At 38.9% G+C, this 17,789-nt stretch overlaps 1 protein-coding gene across 4 annotated transcripts in view; it reads right to left on the bottom strand.

The window, feature by feature from the left end:
* Positions 1–17,789, bottom strand: part of zgc:85932 — a 42,914-nt gene that overhangs the window by 4,824 nt on the left and 20,301 nt on the right. For 2 of the 4 annotated variants that reach the window (NM_212939.1, XM_073922902.1), the window contains 11 exon segments: positions 1–7; positions 449–527; positions 4,572–4,640; positions 8,107–8,171; positions 8,393–8,453; positions 8,707–8,781; positions 10,841–10,883; positions 13,669–13,868; positions 14,594–14,739; positions 17,179–17,315; positions 17,415–17,489. The exon segment at positions 1–7 is cut by the window's left edge and continues 110 nt beyond it. In NM_212939.1, coding sequence (NP_998104.1) covers positions 1–7; positions 449–527; positions 4,572–4,640; positions 8,107–8,171; positions 8,393–8,453; positions 8,707–8,781; positions 10,841–10,883; positions 13,669–13,868; positions 14,594–14,739; positions 17,179–17,315; positions 17,415–17,489 — 957 coding nt within the window. 4 annotated transcript variants of the gene reach the window in all.

The following is a 17,789-nucleotide window of genomic DNA, read 5'->3' as shown; positions in this document are numbered from 1 at the left end:
TTTATGCCTAGACCAGAGCAGACGAGCACAGATCAGATTCCTGTCAGACTCACACAGCAGATGAATGAACAGGTTTGTGTGTTAGCTGGGTGTGTTACAACCTGACGAGTGAGAGAGAGATTCACTCCTAATGTGTATTCAATCAACTGTTGCGTCAGTGAATGCGTGAACAGGGTGTGTAAAGTATTGCTCATACTTGTATGTGTGTGTGTGTGTATGTTTTTATGACATATCAGGACAAATTTGTATGATGACATGTTTATGACAGGAATTAGAGGGAGAAGGTGACTTATGAGGACATTGCTCAAGTAAAGTGCACAGTTTTCTTTAAGGTGTTGGGTTAGATGTAGGTATAAAAGCCAATAAGTCTATTTAATGTCCCCACAATTCATCTGTGTGTGAGTAAGTGTGTGTGCGCGTGTGAGTAAGTGTGTGTCATAGGTTTCACCTGCTGCTGAAAGAGCGGGGGAGATTTCTAGATAATCCAGCGCCTGGTTCTTGTTTTTGTCAAACGTGATAAAAATACTCTATAACAGAAGAGGCAGAAGGGTGAATAATCACAGGAAGCAGCATAGTGTCATCTAAAACACCATGATGTCATGAAGATTAACCTAATAAAGCCTACTGTGCGGAGTTTGATATTTAATCAGTCTTACGTGTGTCAAATGTAAAGATCAGGCTTAATTTCCAGAACCTTTACTTTCACCGATTCACTGTTCCTCAGCAGTGAATTTATATTTATAGTTCTCTAACGCATTTAAATCTCACCTTCTGATAAATGTTTATTCATTCATTCATTTTCTTGTCGGCTTAGTCCCTTTATTAATCCGGGGTCACCACAGCGGAATGAACTACCAACTTATCCAGCATGTTTTTTACGCAGCGGATGCCCTTCCAGCCGCAACCCATCTTTGGGAATCACCCACACACACACACACAACGGACAATTTAGCCTACCCAATTCACCTGTACCGCATGTGTTTGGACTGTGGGGGAAACCGGAGCACCTGGAGGAAACCCACGTGAAGGCAGGGAGAACATGCAAACTCCACACAGAAACACCAACTGAGCCGAGGTTCGAACCAGCGACCTTCTTGCTGTGAGGCGACAGCACTACCTACAGCACCACTGCCTCGCCCCTTCTGATAAATGTTTATTTCCAAAATGTTTATTTTCACTTTTTTTTTACTGTTCATCAAAGATGGAGTGATATTTAGAATTCTGATGAATGATTATCTCCAAAACCTTTACCTCTACTTTTTCACTTATCAGCAGAGGTCGAATGATATTCATAAGTGTCTAAAACAACTAAAATCTCTTCTTTTAAGAAACCTTTACTTCCAGAACCTTTATGTTCGCTGTTCCTCAGAGGTGGAATGATATTTTAAAAGTCTCTGAATCACCTAAAATCTCATCCCTTAAGAAATATTTATTTCCAAAACCTTTATAGTCACTATTTCCCAGTGGTGAAATGATCTCCTAAAAACTATTAAACATCTAAAAACTCAACTTTTGAGCAATATTTATTTCCAGAACCTTTACTTTTGCTGTTTCAGAGGTAGAATGATATTTACAAATGTCTAAAACAACTAAAATTGCTTGCTTTGAGAAACATTTATTTCCAGAACCTTTATGTTTACTGTTCCTCAAAGATGAAATGATATTTACAAGTCTCTAAATCAGGGTGGTGCAAACTCGGTCCTGGAGAGTTTAGCTCCAACCCTAATCAATCACACCTGAACCAGATAATCAAGCTCTTAAGCTACGGTCACACTAGAGTTTGTGTGTGCGAAATTCTGCCGTATGTCACTGCGAAAAGGGGCGGGATTAAAGAAGATTAGTCATTCATTCATTTTCTTGTCGGCTTAGTCCCTTTATTAATCCGGAGTCGCCACAGCGGAATGAACCGCCAACTTATCCAGCAAGTTTTTATACAGTGGATGCCCTTCCAGCCGCAACCCATCTCTGGGAAACATCCACACACACTTTCACACACACACACTCATACACTACGGACAATTTAGCCTACCCAATTCACCTGTACACATGTCTTTGGACTGTGGGGAAAACCGGACCACCCGAAGGAAACCCACGCGAAGGCAGGGAGAACATGCAAACTCCACACAGAAATGCCAAATCAGCCAAGCTTTGAACCAGCGACCCAGTGACCTTCTTGCTGTGAGGCGACAGCACTACCTACTGCGCCACTGCCTCACCCTAAAGAAGATTATTAGACATTAAAAAGCGAGCGATTGCTCCATGTTTTAAATTTCTGTCCAGAGAGGTCATGTTTTGTTCCTCGATTGGTCTCACGTAGTCAAATGACGCGATTTCACAGGTCAGAGGTCACCAAACTTGAACTTTGCCGCAGCGAATGGCGAAACTTAACGCATGACCTTGGTTTCCGGTCTGACGCATTCGCGTGCGGATGAATGGAAGTCTATGGGGAGAAAAGTCAAGTGTGACCGCAGCTTTACTAGATATACTACAAACTTCCTGGCAGGTGTGTTGAAGCGAGTTGAAGATAAACTCTCCAGGACACTAGCCCTCCAGGCCCTCTAAGTTTGGACACCCTTGCTCCAAATCATCTAAAACAGGCATGTCCAAACTCGGTCCTGCAGGGCTGGTGTCCTGAATATTTTACTTCCAACCCCAATTAAACACACCTAAACCAGCTAATCAAGCTCTTTCTAGGTTTACTTGAAACTTCCAGGCAGTTGTGTTGTAGGAAGTGGGAGTTAAACAATGGAGGACACTGGCCCTCCAGGACCGAGTTTGGACATCCCTGTTTTAGATGATTTATAGACTTGTAAATATCATTTCACCTTTGAGGAACAGTAAAGATATAAAGGTTCTGGAATTAAATGTTCCTCAAAAGATGAATTTTTAAGTTATTTAGAGACTTGTAAATATAATTACACCTCTGCTGAACAGTGAACGTAAAGGTTCTGGAAATAAACGTTTCTCAAAACATGAGATTTTTTGTTGTTTTAGTGACTTATAAAAATCATTTCACCTCTGATAAAAAGTGAAACAGTGAAAGTGAAGGTTCTGGAGACAAACATTCCTCAAAAAAATTTTTTTTTAGATGTTTGTTATACTGTACGTGTAAATATCATTCCACCTTCATGGATCAATAAAACAGTGAAAGTAAAGGTTCTGGAAATAAATGTTGCTCAAAAGATGAAATTTTACATAATTAAGAAACTTGTAAATAGCATTCAACCTCCGAAACAGCAAAAGTAAAGGTTCTGGAAATAAATATTGCTCAAAAGGTGAGTTTTTAGATGTTTAATAGTTTTAATGAGATAATTTCTTCACTGAGGAATAGAGAATATAAAGGTTTTGCAAAATATATATATATGTATCTCAAGAGATGAGATTTTAGTTGTTTTAGATCAGGGTTATCCAAACACCTGGAAGTCTGATGTCCAGCCTATTTTCATTTCAACCCCAATTAAACAAACCTAAACCAGCTAATTAAGCTCTTTTTAGGTATACTAGAAACTTCCAGGCAGTTGTGTTGTAGGAAGTGGGAGTTAGACTATGCAGAACACCAGCTCTCCAGGACCGAGTTTGGACACCCCTGTTTTAGATGATTTAGAGACCTGTAAATATCATTTTACCTTTGAGGAACAGTAAACATAAAGGTTCTGAAAATAAATGTTTCTCAAAAAGATGAAGTTTTAAATTTTAGAATCTACAATTTTATCTTTTGAGCAACATTTATTTCCAGAACCTTTATGTTCGCTGTTCCTCAGAGGTGTAATAATCTCTATAATTATCAAAATCATTTAAAATCTTGTCTTTTGAGAAACATTTATTTCCAGAACCTTTATGTTCACTGCACCTCAGAGGTGGAATAATAGTTACAAGTTTCTAAAGAAGTTAAAATCTCATCTCTTGAGGAATGTTTATCTCAAGAACCTTTACTTTCACTGTTCCCCAGATGTGGAATGATATTTACAAGTGTCTAAAACATAAGGAATGTCATCTTTTGATTGACATTTCTTTCCAGAACCTATATGCTTGCTGTTCCTCAGCGGTGAAATGATTTTGCCAAGCATTTAAAACATCTAAAATCAAACCTTTTATTTTCACATAGGTTTGCATTACATTTCTTACGTTTTATATTTCTTACATTAAATTTCTTTCGAAACTACAAAATTAAGCCTTTAAATATTATGGTTTTTAGTATTGTCTACAGTCAACAGTGAAATGTGCAATTAACGATTTTATGCATGTTATACTGTCATAATCTCATTGATTTACAGTACCTCACACTCACTACATCAGACCATATTAGGTAATTTACTGTAAATATCAAAAACTTCCAATAATTAATCTATATAAATAATTAGGTATTACTCTATATGTCAGCCTTCACATTGTTAATCATAGCAATACTTCATTCAAAACTAGGTGTAAATGAAAATACATTTTGAAATCTGAAATATTTGTTGAAAAAATATTTTTACACTGATGTCATTGGTCATGTGACACAACTTCACACTGCCCCCATTGTGTTCAGGCATACCCAGCATTCATTAAAAACAGCCACATATCCTCACCGTCCACTTCCTGAGTTTGTCCCACAATGCCTGGAACTCAGTCAGGTCGAGTCGCCCCATTCCTTGGCTCTGATTGGTGCAGTTAAGGTGACATTCCAATCTCCACCCAATCTGATGCATTCTTTTGAAACACACCATAAAGTGCCACACCCACCCGCGACACTGAGATAAGACTTGGACTATGTGGAGAATGACATACTAGCATGCATAAATTTTAGCTTAATATATTGCATACTATTCTTAGAAATAGAATGTGAAACAAATGGTTGCATGCTATGTATGCCAGCAGACAAATGTTTGAAATGATTATCATGTTTGAAATGTTTTGAAAGATTTGAAAACTTTTGCTCATAGAGGCTGTATTGTTTTTCATGACAGAAATACAGTAAAACTCTAACTGATGTTTAATATTAATACAATTTATAAAGATGTTTTCTGTCGTAAGATATTTTAAGATCAAAGTTATTAAGGTCTTTGAGGCTACAATTCGCACAGGCTCAACCAAAATTGGACAATAAAAGACTGAAAAACCGTTGCCTGGTCTGATGAGAGTCGATTTTGGCTGTGACATTCAGATTGTAGGGTGAGAATTTTGGCATCAACAGCATGAAAGCATGGACCCATCCTGCCTTGTATCAATGGTTCAGGCTGGTGGTGTAATGGTGTGGGGGATATTTTCTTGGCACACTTTGGGTGCATTAGTACCAATTGAGCATTGTGTCAATGCCACATCCTGGCCTAGTATTGTTACTGACCATGTCCATACTTATATGACCAGTGAACCCATCTTCTGATGGCTACTTCCAGCAGGATAATGCACCATGTCATAAAGCGCGAATCATCTTAGACTGGTTTCTTGAACATGCCAATGAGTTCACTGTACTTAAATGGCCTCCACAATCACCAGATCTCAATCCAATAGAGCACCTTTGGGTTGTGGTGGAATGAGAGATTCAATTCATGGATGTGCAGCCGACAAATCTGCAGCAACTGTGTGATGCTATAATGTCAGTATGGAGCAAAATCTGATAAATATTTCCAGTACCTTGTTGAATCTATGCCATGAAGGATTAAGGCAGTTCTGAAAAAGTGGGTCCAACCCGGTACTAGTAAGTTGCATTAAATAAATCAAAACTGACTGTCAATACATGAATAAACTTTATAAAAACTATAAATTAATGCAGCTATTTATTCAGAATCTTGAAAACAAACCATAAATCTATAATCAGGGGTTGCAACAGCAGAATGAACCGCCAATTTATCCAGCATTTGTTTTACGCAGCGGATGCCCTTCCAGCTGCAACCTATCACTGGGAAACACCCATACACTCTCATTTACACACATACGCTACAGGCAATTTAGCTTGTCCAATTCACCTATAGCGCATGTGTTTGGACTTGTGGCGGAAACCGGAGCACTACCCATTGCACCACCACGCCACCATTCAAACACCTATTTTCAAATATTAATTTTAATATTTTAAAATAATTTCAGTTATATATATTTCATGTGTAACTGATTATTAAAGTAACTATGCTGGAAATGTTCAAATTAACAAATATAAATTATTTATTGTTACAAGAAGTGCCATGGGATTTTTAATGACCACAGAGAGTCAGGACCTCGGTTTAACGTCTCATCCGAAATACATAATTAGAGTTTTACTTTATTTCTGATTATCAATGCAGCCTTTGATATTTCTTTTAAATCATAAAAAAAGATGAATTATTCCAAACTTCCAATATCACAGCTCCAGATGTAAATGTATATTTGATTTTATTTTATATATATATATATATATATATATATATATATATATATATATATATATATATATATATAATAATTTATTCTTTTTTTATATTTGTATTCAATTTGTTTTGTCATTCATTTTTAAAATATTTTAATTTCACATTATTATACTGTTGGGCGTCAAGGTGGCGCAGTGGGTATCGCCTCACAGCACGAAGGTGGCTAGTTTGAGTCTTGGCTGGGTCAGTTCTTCACTCATATCACTTTATTTCTATAGCACTTTCAACAAACCACAATGTGTACCAAAGTGCTGTACATAAAACATATAAAACGCATGCAAATATACACAAAACCAAAATACATAAACTCACATCACATGATTAAAAGCTAAAGAAAAGAAGTGTGTTTTCAGTGACCTCTGAAAAGACTTAAAAGTTTGAGCTGTTCATAAAGAGAGTGGAAGATCGTTCCAAAGTCTTAGAGCTGTTACTGAGAAAGCTCTATCACCTCGACATTTTAAGCGTGATGGAACTGTCAAATAGAGACGATCCTTAGAGTGCAGAGATCTCACAGATTGCTGTATAATAATTAGCTCCGAAATATAGTCAGGGGCCAGGCCATGGAGGGATTTAAAAACATACAACACAACAGAACGTTGTACTGAATTCTAAACTGGATTGTGTAGAGAAACCAGTACAGGTGTAATGTGTTCTCGTTTTTTTGTGCCTGTTAAAAGCCTGGCAGCTGCGTTCTGGATTAGCTGTAGTCGCTAGAGAGAGGCCTGACTCACACCCAGATACAATGCGTTGCAACTGTCCAGACGAGAAGAGATAAAAGCATGAACAACCTTCTCCAAATCACTGAAAGAGAGGACAGACTTCAGCTTGGCAATATATCTAAAATAGAAAAAAATATTTTTACAACCGCATTAATTTGCCGATCAAATTTGAGCTCAAAGTCAAAGATGACACCAAGACTTTTCACAGTTGTCATTTGGCCTTTCTGTGTGGAGTTTGCATGTTCTCCCCGTGTTGGTGGAGACTGAAAAGGCTGAAAGGGCATCCACTGCATAAAACATTTGCTGGATAAGTTGGCAGTTCATGCCGCTGTGGCGACCCCTGATTAATAAAGGGACTAAGCTGAAAAGAAAATGAATGAATGAATGTACAATACTGTTAATTCAATTTAAGTTTTTGAGTTGGTTCAACTTAAATGTATTCCATTTAATTATTAGAATAATTTCAGAAGGATCGCGTGACACTGGAGAATTGGGTAATTGTGTTGAAAAATTCTGTTATTCTGTAATTCATTCATTTTCCTTTCATTCATTTGCCGTACTGGGAAACACCCATACACTCTCATTCACGCACACACACTCATACACTATGGACAATCTAGTTTATTTAATTCACCTATAGCACATGTGTTAGTTTGTGGGGGGAAACTAGAGCACCCGGAGTAAACCCATGCCGAACCCGGGGAGAACATGCAAACTCTACAGAGAAATGCCAACTGGCCCAGCTGGGACTCAAACCAGCAACCTTCTTACTGTGCAGAGACTGAGCCACTGTGTCGCCCAATTCTGCAATTATTATTTATACATTTTGCTCTAACCACACAGAAAACAGCAAGTTTTAAATAGCAATAATAATTAACATCGCTGCTTTTACTGTATTCATAATCAAACTAATCTAGTCTTTGTGAGCAAAAGAGATTTAAAAACAAAAACTGAATTAATCTAAATCGTTTTTGACTTCTAAGTGCACTAGATAGGCAGGATACATCCATGAGCACTACGAAGCTCTTGCAGTGCTCCAGATTCAGCATCTTCTCGCTCCCTGCAAAGACTGAAAACAGGAAACAGAAACAATATCTTCCAGCTCACTTCCTCACTGGTTACAGCATCACATCCTGCATGTTGTTCAACTCGCCTTGCATTATGAATATAACGGTAGCGCAGAGGAACAGTAAACAGCACTTCTGCTGCGCTACTGTGCTTTGCATTGAAATGCAAATGTTGGAAAAGAGAAATGACTGAGAAACAGCTCGTGAATAAACATGTGCGCACCTCCCTTTGAGATGGCTTCGGTCAGCAGGTTATAGAGATCCAGAGGCCGACAGTAAGGGCCCTACATAGACAACACACACACACACACACACACACACACACACACACACACACACACACACACACACACACACAGTAAACAAACATTGCAGCACTCACAAATACTAGGTCAACTCACACAGTACAGTTCCACATGCAATACATATGTTTGGTTTCTATTCGTGTGCATGTAAATCTGTGTGTGTGTGTGTGTGTCTGTTTGTGTTTATTGTGTGCGCATTTGTCTGAGTGTTATGTGTGTGTGTGTGTTTTACCTTTGCACAGTGTTTCACAAACAGATCTCTTGCTTCATTTGTAGACGGCAAGCCAGTAAGTCTTGGAGACAGTGGCTACACACAATCACACACAAAGATACACACAAATATATACGCACAAAGTTATACGCACAAATATATACCGTCAAAGATATACGCACACTTATATACCCTTAAAGATATAAGCAAAGATATACGAACAAATATATACCCTCAAAGATATACGCACAAATATATACCGTCAAAGATATACGCACAATTATATACCCTTAAAGATATAAGCAAAGATATACGAACAAATATATACCCTCAAAGATATACGCACAAATATATACCCTCAAAGATATTTGCAAAGATATCCGCACAAATATATATGCACAAATATATACCCTCATAGATATACGGACAGATATACGCACAAATATATATGCACAAATATATGCCCTCAAAGATATACGCACAAATATATATGCACAAATATATACCCTCAAAGATATATGCCAATATATACAAACAACAAATATATATGCAGAAAGATATACACCCAAAGATATTTACGAACAAAGATATACGCACATATTTATAAGCACAAACATATATGCACAAATATATACCCTCAAAGATATATGCAAAGATATACACACAAATTTATACGCACAAAGATATATGCACAAATACATACACACTAATATATACCCTTAAAGATATACGCACAAAGATAAACGCAAAAATATACACACAAAAATATGCGCACAAATATACACACACAATTATATACGCACAAAGATATATGCACAATTATATATGCACAAACATATACGCAAAAGTATATACCCACAAAGAAATGCGCAAAAATATATACACACAAAGATAAATGCACAAATATATACACACAAATATAAACAAACAAATACTGTATATACACACACACATGTACACACGCCCATAAACAAATACAGACACACACACACAAGCAGTACAAGCATGCACACACAAACACACACGCACACATAAGCATAAATACGCACACACATAAACGCATGCAAACACAGACACACGCACACACATAGAAAAACAAACACACAGAAATTCATGCATACAAACAAACATACAACACACACACACACAGACACACAAACACATTCACACAAACACACACATATGCACAAATACACACATATGCACAAACACACAACGACATAAACGCATGCAAACACACACACACACACAGGCAAACTCGCAGCACACACACAGGCAAACTCGCAGCACACACACGTAAGCATAAACATACACATACATATAAGCACAAACACTTACACACATAAGCACATGCAAACACAGACACACACACACCAACACACACAGTAAAACAAACACACAACACACAGACATACACGCATACTAACAAACACATAACACACGCACAGACACACATAAACACCAACACACTTACACATAAACACACACATAAGCACAAACACACACATATAAGCACAACACGCACACACAGACAGAGAAACAAGCACACACATAGAAAAGCAAACACACAAAAAACACACAGACACACATAAACACACACAGAGAAAAAGCAAACACACACACACATAAACACAAACACACATAAGAACAAACACATACATAAACACAAACACACACACACATATAAGCACAAACATGCACACACAGACTGAGAAACAAGCGCACACAAAACACACAGACACACACACACAGAAAAAAAAAGCAAACACACACATATAAACAAAAACACGCATAAGAACAAACACACACATAAACACAAACACACACACACATATAAGCACAAACACGCACACACAGACTGAGAAACAAGCACACACAAAACACACAGACACACATAAACACACACATAAAAAAGCAAACACACACACATAAACAAACACACACAAACTCACACATAAGAACAAACACACACACACACAAACACACACAAAAGCACAAACACACAACACACAAAGACACAACACAAACACAGACACAAACACACACAGCACGTAGACACCAACACACAAAAACACACGTGCATAAAGGATTAAAACTAGATGCAGTGATAATAAGAGTTCAGCGCAGCAAAGCTCCATCAGGTTGTGTTGTTTACCTGTGTAAGGGAGTCTGTGGCTACTCCAGCTCTCTCAGCAGCTCTGAAACACACACACATTTATATTTACATATAAACACAAACACACATTTATTTTCATATTTAGGTAATGCTCATATTTATTATGCCTATTAGGTCTTTGGTAGGGCTCAGTGGTTAGCACTGTCACCTCACAGCAAGAAGGTCGCTGGTTTTAGTATCGGCTGGGGAAGTTGGCATTTCTGTGTGGAGTTTGCATGTTTTCCTGTGTTGCCGTGGGTTTCCTCTGGGTGCTCTGGTTTCCCCAAAGACATGCGATACAGGTGAATTGATTAAGCTAAATTGGTCGTAGTGTATGTGTGTGAATGTGACGGTATGGGTGTTTACAAGTCCTGGGTTGCAGCTGGAAGGCCATCCGCTGCACAAAACATATGCTGGAATAGTTGGCAGTTTATTCTGCTGTGGCGACCTCTAAAATAGAGACTAAGCCGAAAGAAAATAAATGAATCCTTTGGTGATAAATGTTGGTTTTGATTTCCAGCTAAATGTATACATAAATATGTGGTAATTGGTATTATTTTATTAATTTGATGCAACAAGAACAAGAGGTTTTACATATTCAAAGACGAGATGAGAAGCTGAAGTGTTTAGTTATGTGATACACTTTATTAGGTACACCTGTCCAACTGCTCGTTAATGCATTCATTTCTAATCTGCCAATCACTAGGCAGCAATTCAATGCATTTAGGCATGTAGACATGGGCTGTTTCTCAATATGCGTTATTCAGCGGTCTTGCGTCCTCGTGTTCTCGTGCAACGTCAGCATCAGCTGCCTAAGTTCAGTTCCAGTACTCAAGACCGCAAGTACGGAGGACGCGTGAAACTTCCCGGATGTGATCTTGATATCGAGGACGCACTGATGCAGACTTGAACACCGAACTCGCTCTGGAAGTCCCAGAAGTCATTGCGACTGGAGGTGGGAAGTGCAGCATTTTATATAGATTTATTATTAAAGTTCAGAGATATCACTTATTTATCTCAGGAGTTTCTCTAAATGAAACGGTTAAAGTAAACATTATCATGGACATCTTAATAAAAGAATAAACACATTAAGGGTGTTTGCTGAAATTCGTATTAAAATTTGTTTTATTTATATTGTGCAGAGTATATTTATAATGTTTTTATGCTAAGTATATATTTTGAAGAGGGGAAAAACAATAAATCGTTGTATGAATGCTGTAATGTTTAAATAATTTACCATTTAAAAAACGTAAAGGTCATGTGACCATCAGGAAGAACGCAGCATCCCATTTCTCAAAGGACGCGTTCTCTGTTCTCGCGGTCTCCTGAGTTCGTTCTTCTGAGGACACCTGGCAAGACCGCTCTCCACAAGAACACAAGTCTGTTCTCTGCGTTCTTGGAATTAAGAAACAGCCATGGTCTAGACGATCTGCCGCAGTTTAAACCGAGCATCAGAATGAGGAAGAAAGAGGATTTAAGTGACTTTGAACGTGGCATGGATGTTGGTGCCAGACAGGCTGGTCTGAGTATTTCAGAAACTGCTGATCTACTGGGATTTTCATGCACAACCGTCTCTAGGGTTTACAGGGAATGGCCAGAAAAGGAGAAAATATCCAGCTCTGTGGGCGCAAATGCATTGTTGATGCCAGAGGTCAGAGGAGAATGGTCAGACTGTTTCCAGCTGCTAGAAAGGCAACAGTAACTCAAATAAGCACTCGTTACAACCGAGATCTGCAGAAGAGCATCTCTGAACACACAACACATCCAACCTTGAGGCAGATGGGCTGCAGCAGCAGAAGACCAAACCGGGTGCCACTCCTGTCAGCTAAGAACAGGAAACTGAGGCTACAATTCACACAGGCTCACCAAAACTGGACAATAGAAGACTGGAAAAACATTGCCTGATGAGTCTCGATTTCTGCTGCGACATTCAACTTGTAGGGTCAGAATTTGGCATCAACAACATGAAAGCATGGATCCATCCTGCCTTGTATCAATGGTTCAGGCTGGTGGTGGTGGTGTAATGGTGTGGGGGATATTTTCTTGGCACACTTTGGGCTCATTAGTACCAATTAAGCATCATGTCAACACCACAGCCTACCTGAGTATTGTTGCTGACCATGTCCATCCCTTTATCACCACAGTGTACTCATCTTCTGATGGCTACTTCCAGCAGGATAACGCGCTGTGTCATAAAGCGTGAATCATCTCAGACTGGTTTCTTGAACATGCCAACGAGTTCACTGTACTCAAATGGCCTCCACAGCCACCAGATCTCAATCCAATAGAGCTCCTTAGGGATGTGGTGGAATGGGAGATTCACATCATGGATGTGCAGCCGACAAATCTGCAGCAACTGCGTGATGCTGTCATGTCAATATGGAGCAAAATTTCTGAGGAATATTTCCAGTGCCTTGTTGAATCTATGCCAGAAAGGTTTAAGGCAGTTCTGAAAGCAAAAGGGGGTCCAACATGGTACTAGTCAGGTGTGCCTAATAAAGTGGCCGGTGAGTGTAAAATATCATTAATTCTAATTGCTGAAAGTTTTGAATGCTAATATCTTCTACACACAGATTTTGCCACTGTTTTGAAGCACATAAGCTTATGCTCTTTCCAGAACTGCAGGTACATTTCAAACATTTTACATTTATTCTCTTCGAGCTGGAACGCTATACAACAAATATACAATTTACAATCAAATAAATCATTTATTAAGGCTTAAATGTGACAGGGGATATTTGATTGTGTTACTAATTCTAATTTTACAAACATTCCTCTATAAGACTACCATGGTGATACTAAGTCGGCTGTGTCAGGTGTTCACTCACGTGGTTGTGTTTCCTTTCTCAGTCAAGACTCTGAGCAGGAATTCTCCGCTCTGATTGGTCTCTTGTATGGCAGGAATGATGATGTAATGGCCGGGTGCCAGGCGACCGCGCAGCACCAGCTCCGGCCGCTGCTGAAATCCCTGATCTTTAGTGGAGCTGAGCAGCGGAGACTCCCGGGAGGAGACACCATGATCACGGGCCTCAACACACACACACACACACACACACACACACATAACTATTATTGATGCTCAATTAGGCAGCTCAGTGGTTAGCACTGTTGCCTCACAGCAAGAAGGTCACTGGTTCGAGTCCCAGCTTGACCATTTCTGTGTGGAGTTTGCATGTTCTCCCCCTGTTGGCGTGGGTTTCCTCTGGGGTGCTCCGGTTTCCCCCAGAAGTCCAAACACATGCGCTATAGGTGAATTTGATTAACTAAATTGGCCGTAGTGTATGAGTGTGTGTGTGAATGTGAGATTGTATGGGTGTTTCCCAGCACTGGGTTGTGTCTGGAAGCGTAAAACAAATGCTGGAATAGTTGGCGTTTAATTTCAATGTGGCGACCCCTCATTCACTACAGCCAATTGTAGGGGAAACCGGAGCACCCGAAGGAAACCCACGCCAACACGGGAAGAACATGCAAACTCCACACAAAAAATGCCAACCGGCCCAGCTGGGACTCGAACCAGCAACATTACTGGTGTGAGGCAACAGTGCTAACCACTGAGCCACCTGCCTGTACTAATACATCACACTTTTATTACCGACCACTTCAAAGAGTTCAGAACGGAAACTTGTAAACATCAGTTTTGCCCAGCGGATGGATATAAAGCCGTGCTCTGTGCCTCACGGAAATTGCGTAAAGTGAACCAATCAGAATGCAGCGAGTGTCTCCAACAACACACACACATGTGGAGTGTGTTACCTTGTATATGTGCAGTGCTATGGAGAGCAGCGTTCCTCTCTGCCGAGTGTGTTTCTGCATGAGCGCCAGCAGGAATGAACACGTTAGTTCAGGGTCACTGGGGTCGTCGTCCTCCTCCAGCAGGGTCAGATTATACTGAGGTGAACCTACACACACACACACACACACACACACACACACACACACACAAACATACACACACACACATGCATATACAGTTGAAGTCAGAATTATTAGTCCCCCTGAATTATTCGCCCCCCCGTTGAATTTTTTCACCAATTTCTGTTTAACAGAGACAAGATTTTTACAACCCATTTCTAATCATAATAGTTTTAATAACTCATCTCTAATAACTGATTTATTTTATCTTTGTCATGATGACAGTAAATAATATTTGACTAGATATTTTTCAGGATATTTCTATACAGCTTAATGTGGCATTTAAAGGCTTAACTAGGTTAATTAGGTTAACTAGGCAGGTTAGGGTAATTAGGCAAGTTATTGTATAACGATGGTTTGTTCTGTAGACTATCGAAAAAATATATAGCTTAAATGGGCTAATAATTTTGACATTAAAATGGTTTAAAAAAAATTAAAAACTGCTTTAATTCTAGATAAAATAAAACAAATAAGACTTTCTCCAGAAGAAAAAATATTATCAGATACTGTAAAATATCTTGAATCTGTTAAACATCATTTGGGAAATATATATATATAAAAGAAGAAAACAAACATTCAAAGGGGGGCTAATAATTCTGACTTGTACCTCGGATGCCTGGAGAATAACAAAAAATCATGCAATATTTGACATTTTTGGGTGAACTAACTCTATAAAGGTATTCAGTAATTTGATGTTAAATTAGTAAATGGCCTGATATAAACTCCAATAGCAGTGACACAGAATGTAAATGGGCTTTTAGTTGTACAGCACCAAAGTTATGGAATTCCCTGCCTTTGCACATTCGCCAGATGGACTCTATTTCCAATTTTAAATCTCAGATAAAGACGTTTTTGTTTAGGATAGCTTTTAATGATTTGCTGGTTTAATTTTATGCTGATTGTCATTTTTACTGCTTGTATTTTTATGATGTACTTGTAATCTGCTGTAAGGTGTCCTTGAGTGCTTTGAAAGGCGCCTAAAATAAAAGGTAATATTATTATTATTATATCAGTCAGTTGTGAACTGAGGTGGGCCGGTCTCAGGCTTAAAACTCCAGGAGTCCCACTCTGGCCCTGGTATGAAGCCTAAAAATGACATTAAAGCCATTTTACAAGGATATTCCCGGTGGGCCAGTCCGTTTTCTGGCCGTGAGGGCTGGTGTCTCTAGCTGCTTGCACTCTCAGCAGTCGCACTTTTTTCATTTATGTATTTATTTGACTATAGCCTCACTCTTTTTATTCATTATTTTGCTGCAGCTCCACTGTTTTTGTTTATTTTCTCGCAACCCCGTGAGCAAACTTCAGCCTGCTGGTTATTGATGATGTAACTCTCATTCGACCCCAAACCGTGGCATTGTTCCCTCATGAAGTAGTTTCTATTGTATTCTCCCATATTCATTAGCAAAGGAAATAAAAAATAATAAGACAGATCAAGCTAGAGGCACATGCGCAAACTTTCTGTTATGACTATGTTTGTCCACCATATGCATGTTTATAAAGGGATAGTTCACCCAAAAATGACTACAGTTAATATACAGTTATCATTACCATATTAAATATCTCAGAGAATGATCATGACAGAATGTGATTACAGCTAGCTCTTTGCAACTCTCACATGGTCGCCTACTGAAGCTGAGCAGGGCTGCGCCCAGCCAGTACCTGGATGGGAGACCACATAGGAAAGCTGGGCTGCTGCAGGAAGTGGTGTTAGTAAGGCCAGCAGGGGGCGCCCTACCTGCGCTCTGTGTGGATCCTAATGCCCCAGTATAGTGACAGGGACTCTATACTGCTCAGTGATATCATATTTCATCCGATTTGTGGAGTCATTGAAGTTTAACCATAATAACAGTTAAGGTTTATCATCTGCATGTGTTTTTAAAGGGATAGTTCACCCAAAAATTATCATTCACTTCCCCTTTATTAGTTTCAAACCTTTATGAGTTTCCTTTTTCTGTTGAACACAAATGAGGATATTTTAAAGAATGTTGGAAACCTGTAACCATTGACTACCATAGTATTTTTGTTGTCTAATATGGAAGCCAAAGTTTACATGTTTCCAACATTCTTCAAAATATCATTCATTCATCACTGTCTCCTCTCCACCAATCAGCTGGTGTGTGGTGTGCGGTCTGGTGCAAAAATGGCTGCCGTCGCATCATACAGGTGGATGCTGCACACTGGTGGTGGATGACTATGTGTAATGCATGTGAGGGTGCCCAGATAAGCGCACCATATAATCCAATCAATTAACTCCCACTCCAATCAATCTAAAATGATTAATTCTTTCCAAATAGAGCTATTCAAGTCATCTCGCAAAATTCGCTTATTTGATTATTATATTTAGTTATTCTGTTTTGTGTTGCAAAATTAGTGGATATAGATTTATTATTGCAGGAGGCCTATGATGAATATAGATGCTCATGTACCCTGCAGAGGAGTCCACTGTCCGTGATGAGATGTACATTTCCATGGCTTTTTCACATCACCTTCACTTAACGTATCTTCACTCAGGTGACAAACCTCCATCAGCTCAAAGTTTTGTCTGAAATCTGCCAAAGACATCCTAAAACGAGAGAATCCACGCAGAGGAGATATCAGAACGGCCAATCAGAGAACAACAAAAATGTGAATGAGCCAATCAGAATAGAGAAAGCTGTCTGACCAGAACTCTCCATCTTCCTGCTGGATTCTCTGCACACGCCGCTGTTCTTCAGCGGTCACCATATGCCACTCGATCCTGAACACAAAACACACTCATTTACAGATACACATATACAGCTGAATAACTGATTTATTTTATCTTTGCCATGATGACAGCACATCATATTTGACTAGATATTTTTCAAGACACTAGTATACAGTTTAAAGTCACATTTAAAGGTGCAACTAGGTTGGTTAGGGTTATTAATTAGGCAAGTTATTTTATAATGATGGTTTGTTCTGAAGACAATCGGAAACAAATAAATCGTAAGGGGGATAATAATAGTATTGACCTTAAAATGGTTTTTAAAGAAGAAAGTTTGGGCTCTTGTTGGAG

The sequence above is a fragment of the Danio rerio genome, chromosome 15 (assembly GCF_049306965.1).
Source record: "Danio rerio strain Tuebingen ecotype United States chromosome 15, GRCz12tu, whole genome shotgun sequence".
In the NCBI taxonomy this organism is placed as follows: domain Eukaryota; kingdom Metazoa; phylum Chordata; class Actinopteri; order Cypriniformes; family Danionidae; genus Danio; species Danio rerio.
This window is presented reverse-complemented; position numbering and strand designations above follow the sequence as displayed.